The 13,023-nt window shown below is 43.4% G+C and overlaps 1 protein-coding gene across 5 annotated transcripts in view; it reads left to right on the plus strand.

The window, feature by feature from the left end:
• The window catches only part of Arhgap10 (Rho GTPase activating protein 10), a 242,164-nt gene that overhangs the window by 220,838 nt on the left and 8,303 nt on the right, over window positions 1–13,023 (plus strand). For 4 of the 5 annotated variants that reach the window (XM_051205929.1, XM_051205930.1, XM_051205932.1 and 1 more), the window contains one exon: window positions 12,507–12,659. The exons of the other annotated variant lie outside the window; for it this stretch is intronic. In XM_051205929.1, the coding sequence (XP_051061886.1) occupies window positions 12,507–12,659 (153 nt within the window). The remainder of the gene's footprint in view (window positions 1–12,506; window positions 12,660–13,023) is intronic. 5 annotated transcript variants of the gene reach the window in all.

Genomic DNA, 13,023 nt, shown 5'->3' on the forward strand with positions numbered 1-13,023 from the left:
GTTGACATGGTCACTAGTAAATATTTCATTTCCCTAATTATTGTGTGTGTGTGTGTGTGTGTGTGTGTGTGTGTGTGTGTGTGTGTGTGTATTCCTCTTAAAGACCCTGTTTCCATCTGTGTATCTTTGTTATGTCTGGTATCTGTCCTTCCTTACAGGGAAGGATGAGAACCACTTACTCCAGGTATTCCACAGCATTCATTGGTCATTGTGTTTTCTCTTTGTACTATTTGCCTTTGCATTTCTAAACTGAGTTGCCATTGTCATTTCTTATGTGCTATTCTTCCTCCATTTCTCCATACCAGCTGTGCAGTACCGACTGTAGTAGGCGCTTCCTAAATGCTGACCAAGTTTCTTTTAAACCAATGTTTCTATGGGGCATTAAAAAACTCAACACCAAGCTTTAAAAGGAGTTTCCAGCTAGGGTGTTGACTGTACCTTCTAGAACTAGCTCTTATCCCCATCCTGAAGAGTGGAACCCAGCTTCATGTGGATCCCATAGTGCCATCCTTACCCGTAGTCACTAGAAAGCAGATTGACAGAGGAATACCTTCAGCAGCTGTGATTCTGACTGGGCAGTGTGTAAATGCATGCATGGCCTCTAGCAGGTGGAAAACAATGCAGCAGGATTAGATTTCCTGGGCTTCTGCTGATGTGTACAACTTGTGGATATTATTCCCTAAAGTCAGTCAATCCAAAGCTATTACTTACTTGTACACTTGTGAGGTGATGGGGGACTTCACTGCTGGTGAAGAATTGCTGGCTCAGGCTCCTTGGAGGACATGATATCATAGGTCAAGGTATTTCAAATGTCCTAAAGTCATTTTCCCCCAATAAAGTAGTTTTCTCTAAACAGGCTTTCTTCTATGTAATTGATGGAGCCAGGTCCTTGACAAGTAATCCTTTTAGGCTTCTACACAGAGGAAAATCTCTTTTAAGAAATACCAGGCATTCATCTCTGCTTTCTCACTAGCTTGCTGATGAAGAGACATGGCCTCCTACTCTGCTGTACTCCAGATGGCAGTGTCTAGTGGTGACTCTTTTGCTGCCTGGGAATGTTGGGACCTGTGGTGCCTCTCACTCTGGGCACTCCAAGTCTCCAGGGCAGGGAATGCTTCCTGCATGCTGAGACATTGGTTTTGGCTGTTAGAGAGATGGTTAAGATACTTTCAAAACAGTATATGCTTTTAACTTTTGAGCCGTCTCTTCAGCTCGCCATTGAAAAATACTTTTATTCTTTGAGGATTTCCTATAGTGAATTTTGATCATTTATACCACCTCCTCTACCTCCTGCCAGGTCCGGGCTCCTGAAAACAAGCAAACAAACAATAAACCAAGTCCTGTTTGTGCTGTTCATATTCTCTTAGGTATATGGCCATCCACTGGAGTATGGTTGACCTACCAGGACATTTATCCTTACAGCAAATTCAAATTGTCTTTCCTTATCTCAGCAGCGACACATTGCCAGTAGTTCACCTTAGGGCGGGACTTCATGCCTATCTCTTCTCTCCATGCTTGCCTTTTGTCTTAGCTAGATCTCATGTATGGTGTCACCTGAGGCGTTGCCCTCTTGTGTTTTCCTTTTAGTCATCCACTGCCTGTTACTCGCTTTCCACTCTGTCCTTCACAGTGACCTCTGCCCTGAGGGAGTGGGAAGCTGTTGATACAGGGGTCTTTTGGGGCTAAACTTCTACAGTCCCTTGACTAGTTGTGGATTCAGCCTACCGTTTTTATTCTTAATGAAATAATTCTTAATAACATAATAAGCTTTCTTTAAATTGGGCAAATTGGGTTTTCTCAGAGGCAACTGCTTGGCATTTCAAATTCCTTGACTGTTGGCCAGGACTGTACTTCATCAAAGTGAACAACTTTGTTGGAGTTATGAAAATACTTCTTAGGTATGATGGTGATTTAATATACTACAAAAATCCATGAATGATGTATCTGAAATTCAGAAAAAAAGAATTATTTCATAGCAGATTGCTGAAAAATTAGCACACATGCAGAAGCTGCCCAAGTCACAGGCTTTGTCCTGCTTTCTCTCCTTTTGCCTTCCCAACCTCCCCTGAGTGCCAGCGTAACTGCAGCTGCACACTCCGCTTATTTTTGCTTTGCTTTGTTTGAACTTTTTGTTTGTTTTATGCAGTACTGAGGATTTACCCATTGCCAGGCACATGCAAAACAAGCTGTCTACGACTGAGTGACAAGCCCCTGCCCTGCCTGTATATGCCCTAATCCTTCTTAGATCAGGACAGTCAGTTTCTCCTAGTTGGTTCCATGCTATATTTATCATTATGTTGGGGCCATTGCTTCTAAAGAAACTAGATTTCTTTTTCACACTGGTATTCTTGGTCACAGTTAAATGTTTATTGCTTTTGTAAGAAGAGTGAGGATGTTGTATAAGTTTAGAAAGTCACTAGGGAGTGGTAATTCTCTTAGGCAACAGATTGCCCATTTCAAGATGTCCAGTGGCCAGGGACTGGTGGTGCACACCTTTAGTTTGAGCACTCAGGAGGCAGAGACAGGCCAGTCTCTGAGTTCCAGGCCAGCCTGGTTTACAGAGTAAGTTCCATAACAGCCAGGGCTAAACAGAGAAACCCTGTCTCAAAACTAAAAAAAAAAAAAAAAAAATCCAGCATCTTTTTGTCTAGCGGAAAGATTGTTTTTCTGTTAAGCACTGAAGTTTATCTATGCTTGTCCATACCTTGGTCCTGGTTACAAAAATCTGGGGGAGAGCATACTGTGAAGAATGGATTAGGTCACCCCACTGCATGGATTCACAGAGCTTGTTCTGAAGAGTGTCAACTCCGAGGAAGAGCTGGTGGGAGCATAGTGCTCTGCTATGATGTGAGCGCCTGTGATCTATAAAGAGACCACTGACTCCATTGTAAACGCCTGTGGGGAATAAACCCTTAAGTCTTGCCACTGTGCATTCATTATCTAGCACCTCACCTGAGACTTGCAACAGAGGCTACAATAAATGCTCCACCACCCATAGTTGGGCTGAGGAACCTGAAATGTTGGTGACTGAAAGAGCAGCATCTGTAATCTTTTTCTAAGGAATGTGTTACTTGTCTCCCATTAGCTTTAGTGAAGCCAATCACAGGGCCCTCATATGTGGTCACCAACCAATCATAAATGTCTGTCCACAGCCTTTGCGACTATAACATGTCCCATGTAGTTTCTTGCTTGGGTGATTTTGATAATTGCATTGTATGTGGCTCTTAGGTATACCTAACTCATGTCTTTCCACTCTGCTTAACTGCACATTCTTAAAACTTGGCAGTTTTAAGTCAGAATGTTAATTGCCCATAGAGCTTCAAATGCCCATGGTGGAAAGTTGACCTCTAAATAAAGACACATCTAAATTTTGTAGTAGCATTTTATTGCTAAAGACTCCAAAGAATTAGTAAGTCTTACATTAAATTTTGTTTGACTTTGATTTTCCTTGAGTTTCATTATTTTTTTTGGTTAAAGATTTTTTTCTTGCTTGATGCCATTGTTGGATTATTCTTATTTCCTGTCTGTTGATCGGTTGGCTATGACTCCAGAATAAATAATGTAGAGACTCATTGGCCTTCTCTCTTAGCAGGGATACAGCTTTGCCTGGAAAAGCATTGATTTCAGTCACACAGGTCTGCCTTTGCATCCCCTTTCTTCTTCCAGAGGTCTTAGAAAAGATCATTTAACTTATGCAAGCAAACTGAGCTTTGCAGGATTATCCATAAAAGGCAAGGGAAAACACCTGTACCTCTACAGTGGCAAGCTTTCAAGACACCACAGTTAATAAGCCCAGTTACTGCTCTCCTGCTGATCTTCTTCGACTTGGCCCCAACTTCCCATTCTGTTGGTTTCATAATCTACCCACCAAACTGCTTGGGGAGATGACCTCTCTAGCCTTGGAGCAGCCCTAGATCTTGACCTTAGGTTGTATTATTCAGTAGTCCCAGAGGACTGAATTCAACTCTTCCTGAAGCCTTGATGTTTGGGGATTTCTGAGAAAAGTCATGTGTCACATAGCTACCAGAGTCCCAGCCTAACCTATCAGTTATTTGGTGCATAATGGGTTATGCAGTTGTCACAGTAAGCTTGGTGAGTAACCACAGCATTTTTCTCTTTAGGGTCAATGTGTGTCCCCTCTGAGCTATTCATGGCCTTGTTTGTGTGTTTAGGCCTCCTGTTAGGTAGCTGCTATTTTCTACACAGGAATTGAGCTGGTGGAAGCAGACTCATCAGGGACCCTATTGGGCTGCAACCCCTAGCCTCTAACAGCTTGCAATTTTCTGAAATGAAGTTTCAGTTCCTTTCTGTTCTGCTAGCCATCTCATTTACCCCTTTGATCTGATTCCATGGCAATCATTTGGAAGGAAGGAAATGGTATTTATTCTCTAAGATTTGGTCAGAGATGAAACTCCAAGACAATTCTCTTATGGTAAAACCAAGAAGTGTCAATGAATGAACTTTGTATAGAGTTCACATGAGGAGATAGTTGTGGCCTTTCTTGGTAGAGGCAGAAGTTCATGAGGAATGCCAGCATCCTCCAGCCTGAGAAACTGTGTAAAATGGATTCCCTTTTGACTGAATGCTTTCCATGCCCTCCCCACTTCTCTGCCTACATGGTATACAAATTACTGTGTTTCAACTGGCTTTGCTGACTTACCAGCACCCTTCTTCAGGAGAGCCAATGGGAAATAGACCCAGGGAGTATCAGTTGAATAGTAGAAAACACTAGGTGATTACAGGTCAGATACAGGCTCCAACCTGGGACTTAGCATTGGGCCCCACTCCAACCACTGGTTCTCAACCTTCCTAGTGCTGTGACCCCAACCATAAAATTGGTTCATTGATAACTTCATAATTAATTTTTGCTACTGTTATGAACTGTAATGTAAATATCTGATATGCAACCCCTGTGAAACAATCATTAGACCCACAGGTTGAAAACCATCACTATAGAGGGAGAAGCAGGAGTGGGGTGTCTCTTATACCTAGGGAGTTTATCATCTTTGAGCCCCCCTTTGCCTCTCATGAAACAGACTCACCTGGTCCAATCAATCCAGGTGAGTGGCTGTGACCTGAGGCTAGCTGACTTTGTAGATATACTTTATTACGATATAGTCATATCTAGTCCTGCTTTTTCTTAACAGTGGTGGCAGAACTGAGTCAGGAAAGACTGTGTGGCCTGCAAGGTCCTTTTTGAAAGAAATCAAATGAATCTCATTGGTAAACCAGTGTTTCTTGAAAGCTTATTTTCAGTGCAGGAGTTTACCACCTCATGGCCACATTGTTTAATGGGTGCTGTGGGTTACCACCACACAGGCCATGTGGCTGATGGGTGTTGTGGCTGGCTTTTCAGCATAACCTTTGTACATTTTTTCTTACCTTTGAACTGAGCAGAAGTTTTTATTTGTTTTTTTGAATGCTTAGGTATGTGACTGCAATTAAGTGTCTGTTTTTGTTTTGGAATAGTTTAATATCTACAGGAAAGTTATAAAAATAGAACAAGACCTTCACTGGCTTTCTCTCATGCACAGCTTACAGAACTCTAATATCTTTGGTAAAAAAAAAAAAAAAAAAATGAGATTAACATTTACGCTGCATGTTTATTAGCTCTTGGTGAGAAAAATGACGATGCATCTTTTCTGAAAGGAAGGTCAGTCCAGAAATGCAGCAACACATGTCAAGGGCTTCAGTTACTGCTCCTACCATGCTCATCTCTACTTTGTGCCTTCCACCTGTTATTTCAGCCTGTTAACCATCTACCTTCTTTTTCTGAGGATGTAAAATTCCGTGGATGAGTCAGGCACAAATCAATACATCCATGGTGCACCAGCCCCTGGGATGTATGCAGCCATGCTCTCCCATCCTGTTCCTTTTGTCCATTTCAAATAGAAAGGGACATACATTCAAGGAGGTGACACTGCACACACGCCTATGGCCAGCAAATGGCATTGCTAGTCTTGGAATCCAGGTCTGTATGTAGAGTGACCAGTGTCATGCATTTGGCATGTGTGTGGTTCTGGTCCTTCATAGCTGTCCTTACCTTTAGCTTATGGTCTGCCTCCTGAGGCCTCTAAACTCACACCACTGGCCCTTCCTCTGCTGTTTCACTCTAGCCACTGAAGACTGGAGAACGTGAGTGATCTCCATTGTCTTGTCCAGACCTTTCTAAGGTTGTCTTCCTGTGTGTGCCATGGGCGGTTGGGGTCATGGAGAGTCAGTCACACCTCACAGGAGACAGTGTGTGAAGAGAGGGTGATGTGCAGGAAGGGTCCTCTAACTGCTTCCTCCAGAAACCTTCCTGGTGTTCAAGAGATGTTTAATGCTTCCTTCTTTATTCCTGTGAGGGATTGTGGGTAGATTGCCCGGTGGCACCAGGCACAACCTTTCTGGTGTGCCCAGGGCAGCACCTGATTGATGGGTTCTTCTCAGACCATGAGCAGTGAGTGAATGGGGTCTGTTTCAGACTTTTCCTAATAGGCACTGTCTTTTGTTAGGGTTTCTATTGCTGTAAAGGGACACCATGACTACAGTAACTCTTATATAGGGAAAACATTTAGGTGGGGTGGCTTTCATTTTCAGAGGTTTTGTTCACTATCATCATGTTGGCACAGAGTGGCTTGCAGGCAGACATGGTGCTGGAGAAGTAGCTGAGAGTCCTTGCATCTTAACCCGCAGGCAACAGAAAGTGGTCTGACTACCCATATCTAATCCCACAGATTTGGATGACATCATCAAGGCTATCTGTTATCTCTCCACTCCTTGGTGTGCTCTCATTTGGAGTGAAACCATGTGATTGCTGTGGAATTGCCCCTCTGAATATTGAGGAACCAATGACATTTATTTGGAAAGAGATTTCTCAGAATCTACACATCTATAATGTTTTATTCTATCTTTATTAACATTTTCAAACACTTGGACAGGACAGCTGTTCAAGACTTACGCTGTGCATTTCCCAGATTGGTGGGAGATCATTTCACTAACATGTAAGCTTCTGCTCAAATGAAGTTCTGAAAAATCACACATTCCTGTGTAGGCTTTCAATTTGATTCTGATAACACATAATCAGGTATCTGGGGACGTGGAGGACTTAGTCGCTTCAAATAAGTAGTCATTCGTTGATACTATTTTCCCTACTGTACTGCTTGAGTTTTGAATTGCCATCTGTCTTCCACACCCTGGAATTGACTGTCTGTTGCTAGGAGTGCTCAAAGCTGACCCATCTGCTCTCCTGAAGAGATGCTGTGAGGTTTTCTGGGGACCCTTGCAACTCTAAAAGCTCTAGCCCCTCTTCTCCTTTCAGGAATGTATGTGCTCTTCTGACATGGGTGCAGCCTACAGGAAGCTGTTAGCTGTTGCAGGATCCTGATAGGTGTCCCTTGGGAGTGGGGGTTGGAATCATGAGCAGACTGATGATTTGTTACACTTTATAAAAATGAAATGTGGAAGTAGATGTGTTGGTAGCCAGCATCATTTTGTTTTGTTTTACCACTCTGTGTGTGTGTGTGTGTGTGTGTTTGTGCGCGCTCATGCGCGCTTGGGTATCCATATCCTATCTCCTGCCTTTCTCCCTGCCTCCACCACCATATCCCACCCACTCATGGAAACTTGAGTTGCCCCCGGAATGGGCCACACAGGTGTTCAAAGTGTATTTTCAGGGATGTGATCCAGTTAGCAGTTTGAAATCTCCATGTGTTTTTAGTGAAACACTGTTTTTCCTAGTCCCCTTTCCTTGAAAAGGTAACAGTTTCCTTCAAAGGAGGGGGTGATGATATTGGCTCTTGTTCCTCTGTAGGAGATGCAGTGTGTTAACTGGGAAGTGGTTCTCTATAATTTATTCTTGTTTTGGTAAATGTGGTTTCAGAGCTTTTCAGGAGGGACTGTCTTTTTTTTTTTTTCCAAACCACAATTTTTCTTTTGAGAAACTTGTGGAACTTAGGTACGCCATGTAATGTTTCAGCAGCTCGCCACTACATAGGGTTAGTGTCTGTGTGCCCAGTGTAGAGGTCAAGAATTACCTCCTGCAGCGTGAAGACAGGAGCAAAGCTTCCAGGATATGTTACTTGTACAAAATAAAGTTTCACTGTGACAGTTCCATAGTATATAAAATATAGTTCAGCTATGTACTCTTATTGCTGTATCTCACACTTCCTCCCTCCTGTCTTTCTCCTTCTTTACCCCTAACAGCCTCCTACATTTTACTTTCATGTCCTTTGATTTTTTTCCCCCTTAAGAATGTTTTAAAGAAGGGGAAGAGAATAACAGAAATTCTCTTGAAAGATTATTTTCCTCCACTATGGGTGTTTAAGCCATATTACCCCCCCCAAAAAAAATCACCAAGGTCCTAGTGTGAACCTGTGCGACTTGAGTGTATTTATTTACCCACTCATCCCATCATCCCATTCAATGCCTTATTCCACTATTATGAGAGGACAGGATTTCAACTTTTCTTGTGCCTAAGTGGCCACCACACTCCATTTCCCAGACCATATTCCGCCATGCTGGCCTCCCTTCCCAGTGCTCCCAGTTCTCCAAGAACATGATCATTCCAAGACACTGTTTCTAGACTTGCATTATGTCATTATTTATGACCATTGCAACCCACAAGTGTGTGCCTTTGGAGGGTTGAATGACAGTAGCCTGCATATACTTGAACATTTGGTTCCTAGTTGGTGAGCTGTTTATGGAGGACTAGGAAGTGTGGCCTTGTTGCAAGAGGTGTGTCGCTGGGGATGGATTTGAGGTTTCAAAAGCCCACACCAGATCCAGTGTCATTCTCTCTGTGTGCCTCCATCCTGTAAATCAGATGTGAGCTCTTAGCTACTGCTCCAATTCTATAGCTTCCTGTCTGCATCCCTGACCCAAACAGTGATGATCATGGACTTCTCCTGTGAAACTGCAAGCAAGCCTCCAATTAAATTCTTCCTTTTGTAATCTGCCTTGGCCATGGTGTCACTTCACAGCAACAGAACAGTAAATGATACAGTGTGCGTGCATAGGTGCGTGCGTTTTGTGGGCCTGGAGAAACCCAGAACACATATACAGAAGTTATCTAAAATTGAAAGGCTCTCTTGGTGAACTGGATAGCATGGGATGTCATAGCACATAGATACTGAACAAACACAACATGTTACAGAAAACAGGATACCCTGAACAGAGATTGTTAAGTGTGAGTTTCACATTCAGGACAAGCTAGACTAAGGCACAACAGACCCTTACCTTCTCTGTCATTCCAGTAGCTCTTTCACTTTCCAAGAGGGAAGGGGTACTTTCTCCCTCATAAACATAGCAATAAAAGGAAAACACAAAACAAAAGAAAGACGAGAGGGTTATGTAGACAGTAGCAACAGTTTGTGCTCTTCATTTTCAAAGGGCCCATAGCTGTAGTCATATTGTTTGTCTTCACCTGCAGCTGTCCTCCTCCTTAGGCGATAGAGGGCCATCCTGTATTTCATTCATCTGTGTCTAGGCAGATGTGATGGGGGTGTGGTACAGCATCTCATCTTCAGCCACCACTACCATGCCACTCCAGGTGTTGTGAATAATTGCTGGGGGATTAGGTAGCAATTGTTGGGCTGACTGTGGCCTTAAATTCTCGGAGAGCCTCACTGTCCCGCCCTTCTCCCTTCCTGATTGGTAAGACATTCATTCATTTTCTTGTAAGAATTTAGTGTGTTTTGTAGCTCAGTGGTTCAGATCACTAAGATTTATAAGTTTCTTTGCATGGATAGAATCAGGATTTTTGACTCTCCAAGTAACCAGGTAGAAGTTCTGTAAATAAGCTCTTTTAGAATAATATTTTTTACTGAAGTCAGTTATTAAGCATTAATGGAGCACATCTTGCACTTGGTATCTCAAGTTCATTTTGGTGTGTATTATCTCACAGGTTGCAGAGAATTGAGGGAAGGCTCTGCATGCCTGGCATTTTATCTGGCTTTGTCGGGACAGTGGAATGAAAGAGTGCTTTTGCCACAAAGACAAGAGAAATAGTTGACACCATCATAAAGCCACTAATCCCAGCCTGCCTCTTATTTCTTATGGTGACAGGCCTTTAGAGGTCCCTGGCTTTCCCTGTAGGCTGAAAAATGGAGCCTGACAGGAGAGGAGAGGTAGCATGAGACCCAACTTAGCTTAGACATTGAGGCTTCCAGGCAGCTGGAGGGATGCATAGCATAGGGCACGTAGACTTCTCTCACTGAGTGTGACTGCGTGGGACAAAAGAGCTGGGTACCACCAGGAGACCATGTTGGCAGCACAGCATAGAGCAGTAAGAATGGCTCTTCTCATAGTGAAGGGGGGAGAGTTGTAAAGGGGACAGCCTGGGAGCTGTACGGAAGAAAAATGGGCAGGAGTCCTGATTCAGAGGAGTGGAGAGCAGTAGTGCTTCGAATGTGCAAGGATACGCAAGCAGCTGGCTGGAACTGGTTTGAGCTGAGGGTGGTGACTGTGGTAAAAAGGATCATCAAGGTGGACATATGTATGCTGGAAATAACCAAACTAAAGGGGCACACATGCACATCTGTGTGCGTGTGTCTGTCTGTCTGTGTGCATGTGTAGTGTGGGAGTGTGGGGACTTGGTGGCAGAGTACTTCTTGGGCATGTGTCAGATTCTGGGTTCCACTCCAGCACCACAAAGACAGCAGGTAGATAATAAGTGTGCTTTCCACATGTTGATTTGTGTTTTTGGAGGTGGGGGTTGGTTGGTTTTTTAAGTTTTGTAGCCAGACTTAGTGGTACAGGCTTTTAACTCTAGTACTTGAGATGCAGAAGCTGGTGAATCTCATTCCTAGTCCAGACAAAGACACTAGAACCCTGTAGGAGAAGAAACGAGAACTTTGTAGATCATAGCTGCAAGGCTCTAGATCTGAGGTAATTGGTAAGTCATCCACATGGATGGTTATATATTCAGAGGCCCACGGTGATTAGCTTTTTATTAATTTGATGCAAGCTAGATCCACCTGGGAAGAGGAAACCTCAATTGAGAATGGCTCTGTCAGATTGATCTGTGGGCAGTTTCTTGGTTAGCCATTTTTGTGGGAGGACCTAGCCCACTATGGGTGGTGTCACCACTGAGCAAGTTGTCCTGGGTTGTGGGAAAAAAAGCAAGCCGAGTGGGGAGCAAGTCAGGTCCCTCTGTGGCCTCTGCTTCAGCTCCTGCCTTGGATTTTCTGCCATGATGCCTTTCATAATACACCCTTCCCTCCCCAGGTTGCTTTTTCTGTGGTGTTTATTGCAGTGGTTGAAAGCAAACTAGGATAAGTGCCCTCTAAGAGTCTGCTCACTGACCTCTTCAGTTTTTGTTTTGTTTTTTGTTTTTGAGATTTTATTTTTTATGTGTATGTGGTACCTGTTTTGCCTGCATGTATGTCTGTGTACCACATGTGTGCGTGGGGAGGCCAGAAGAGGGTGTTGGATTTCCAGATACAGAGTACAGATGGTTGTGAGCTACCATATGGATGCTGGGAATTGAACTCAGGTCCTTTGGAAGAACAACCAGTGCTCTTAACCACTGAGCCAACTCTTTAAATTTTAAATTCTAAGGAACTACTCAGATACCAAGGATTGTGGTTCATAGATTTCTTGTTCAAACTCGAGGCTTCTGCTCTTTCTGGAGGAATCTTAATTGTTAGTAGCAAAGTTTTGTGAGTTTCCACATATAAATACCAGGTGAATGACCTTTCAGTGTTAACCTGTTAATATGTTGGTCTCTCAGCTGCAGGCCATGTGCTTAATGGTTAAGTTTGTGTGACACTCTGTTTAAGTAGAATGAGGTAGACACATTCCCAGCACATAGAGCCTCAACTTGGGGTTTTTAACTTAGGAAGCTGTGGAATCAGTATGCATTCAGGAGAAACATGTTTTGTGTTCTTATCTTCTCTGGTCACCTATGCTCTCTGGTCATAGTGAGGAATGACAGTGCCAGGCAGGATGCTAAGAACATTAGATACAGTCCGGGTTTACAGTGGATTTATCAGACGCTAACCTTGCTCTCAGCCGAGGAGCATTTGCTTCTGAGCAGTCCATGCCACTACTTTGAGCATTAGTTTTCTAAGTAGTGAACTGATTGCCTTAGGTAGGGTTTCTATTGCTATGATAAAACACCATGATCAAAAGCATCTTGGGAAGGGAAGTGTTTATTCCAGATTTAGTTGCAATCCAGCATGGAATAGAAGTCGGGGCAGGAACTCAAATTGGGAACCTGAAGGCAGGAAGTAAAGCAAAAGCCAAGTGTACAAAAACCAGCCAAGACACTCATGATGGCAGTAGGTTAGACAAGGTCAGATTACCCACAAAAATAGGGAAGTTCAGTAATGTGTCTCTAGTTTGAGATGTGGCTCCTTTGGGAGTGGCTTGGGTTATAGTCCTGGGAGGGCAAAGGCAGGACATCTATCTCTGGTACAATGAAGACACATGGGTGCAGGCACCCTGGTAATTGGACTTGGACTGTTGTAGAATTTGTTATGAGTGTTTATGGTATTAATCCTGTCCTTCACATGTATCCTTAGGCCAAGCCAGCCCCGGCCACCTACGGTACAGTGGCTAAATCTGCAGTCTCCAACCACAGCAAGCTCCAACCAAGCCGGTACACCTCCTTCACCCAGGATGTCCCATTTCTCCCTCTCTCTTGCTGCTTCCATTGTAGACAAGCTGCCTGAATGGTACGTGGTTTGGAGTGTGATGTGGAGTAAGGTGGTGGCACACAGAAGGGCCCCTGTTAGAGCATGCCTGCCTGGACCCCTTGGCATCCATAGCTAAGTTCCTATCAGGGTAGTGCCTCATCTCTGAAGCATTCTTGGTGCTATGAGGGTTGGCTTCAGGGCCCTCTGCACCTATCCAGTCTGTCCTTTGCTTGCTCATATAGTTGATTTTGTATTTTACATCCAACCTGTATCCTCCTGTATATTTGAAGTCATTGTTTGTAAATGTCAGTATCTAATAAATGAAATGCTACACTTATTGTTTAGAAAAGTCATGAAAGGAAAACCTGAATGTGTTGCAAAATACATTTTTTGTATTTTTTTT

This window comes from Phodopus roborovskii, unplaced genomic scaffold, assembly GCF_943737965.1.
Source record: "Phodopus roborovskii unplaced genomic scaffold, PHOROB, whole genome shotgun sequence".
NCBI lineage: Eukaryota > Metazoa > Chordata > Mammalia > Rodentia > Cricetidae > Phodopus > Phodopus roborovskii.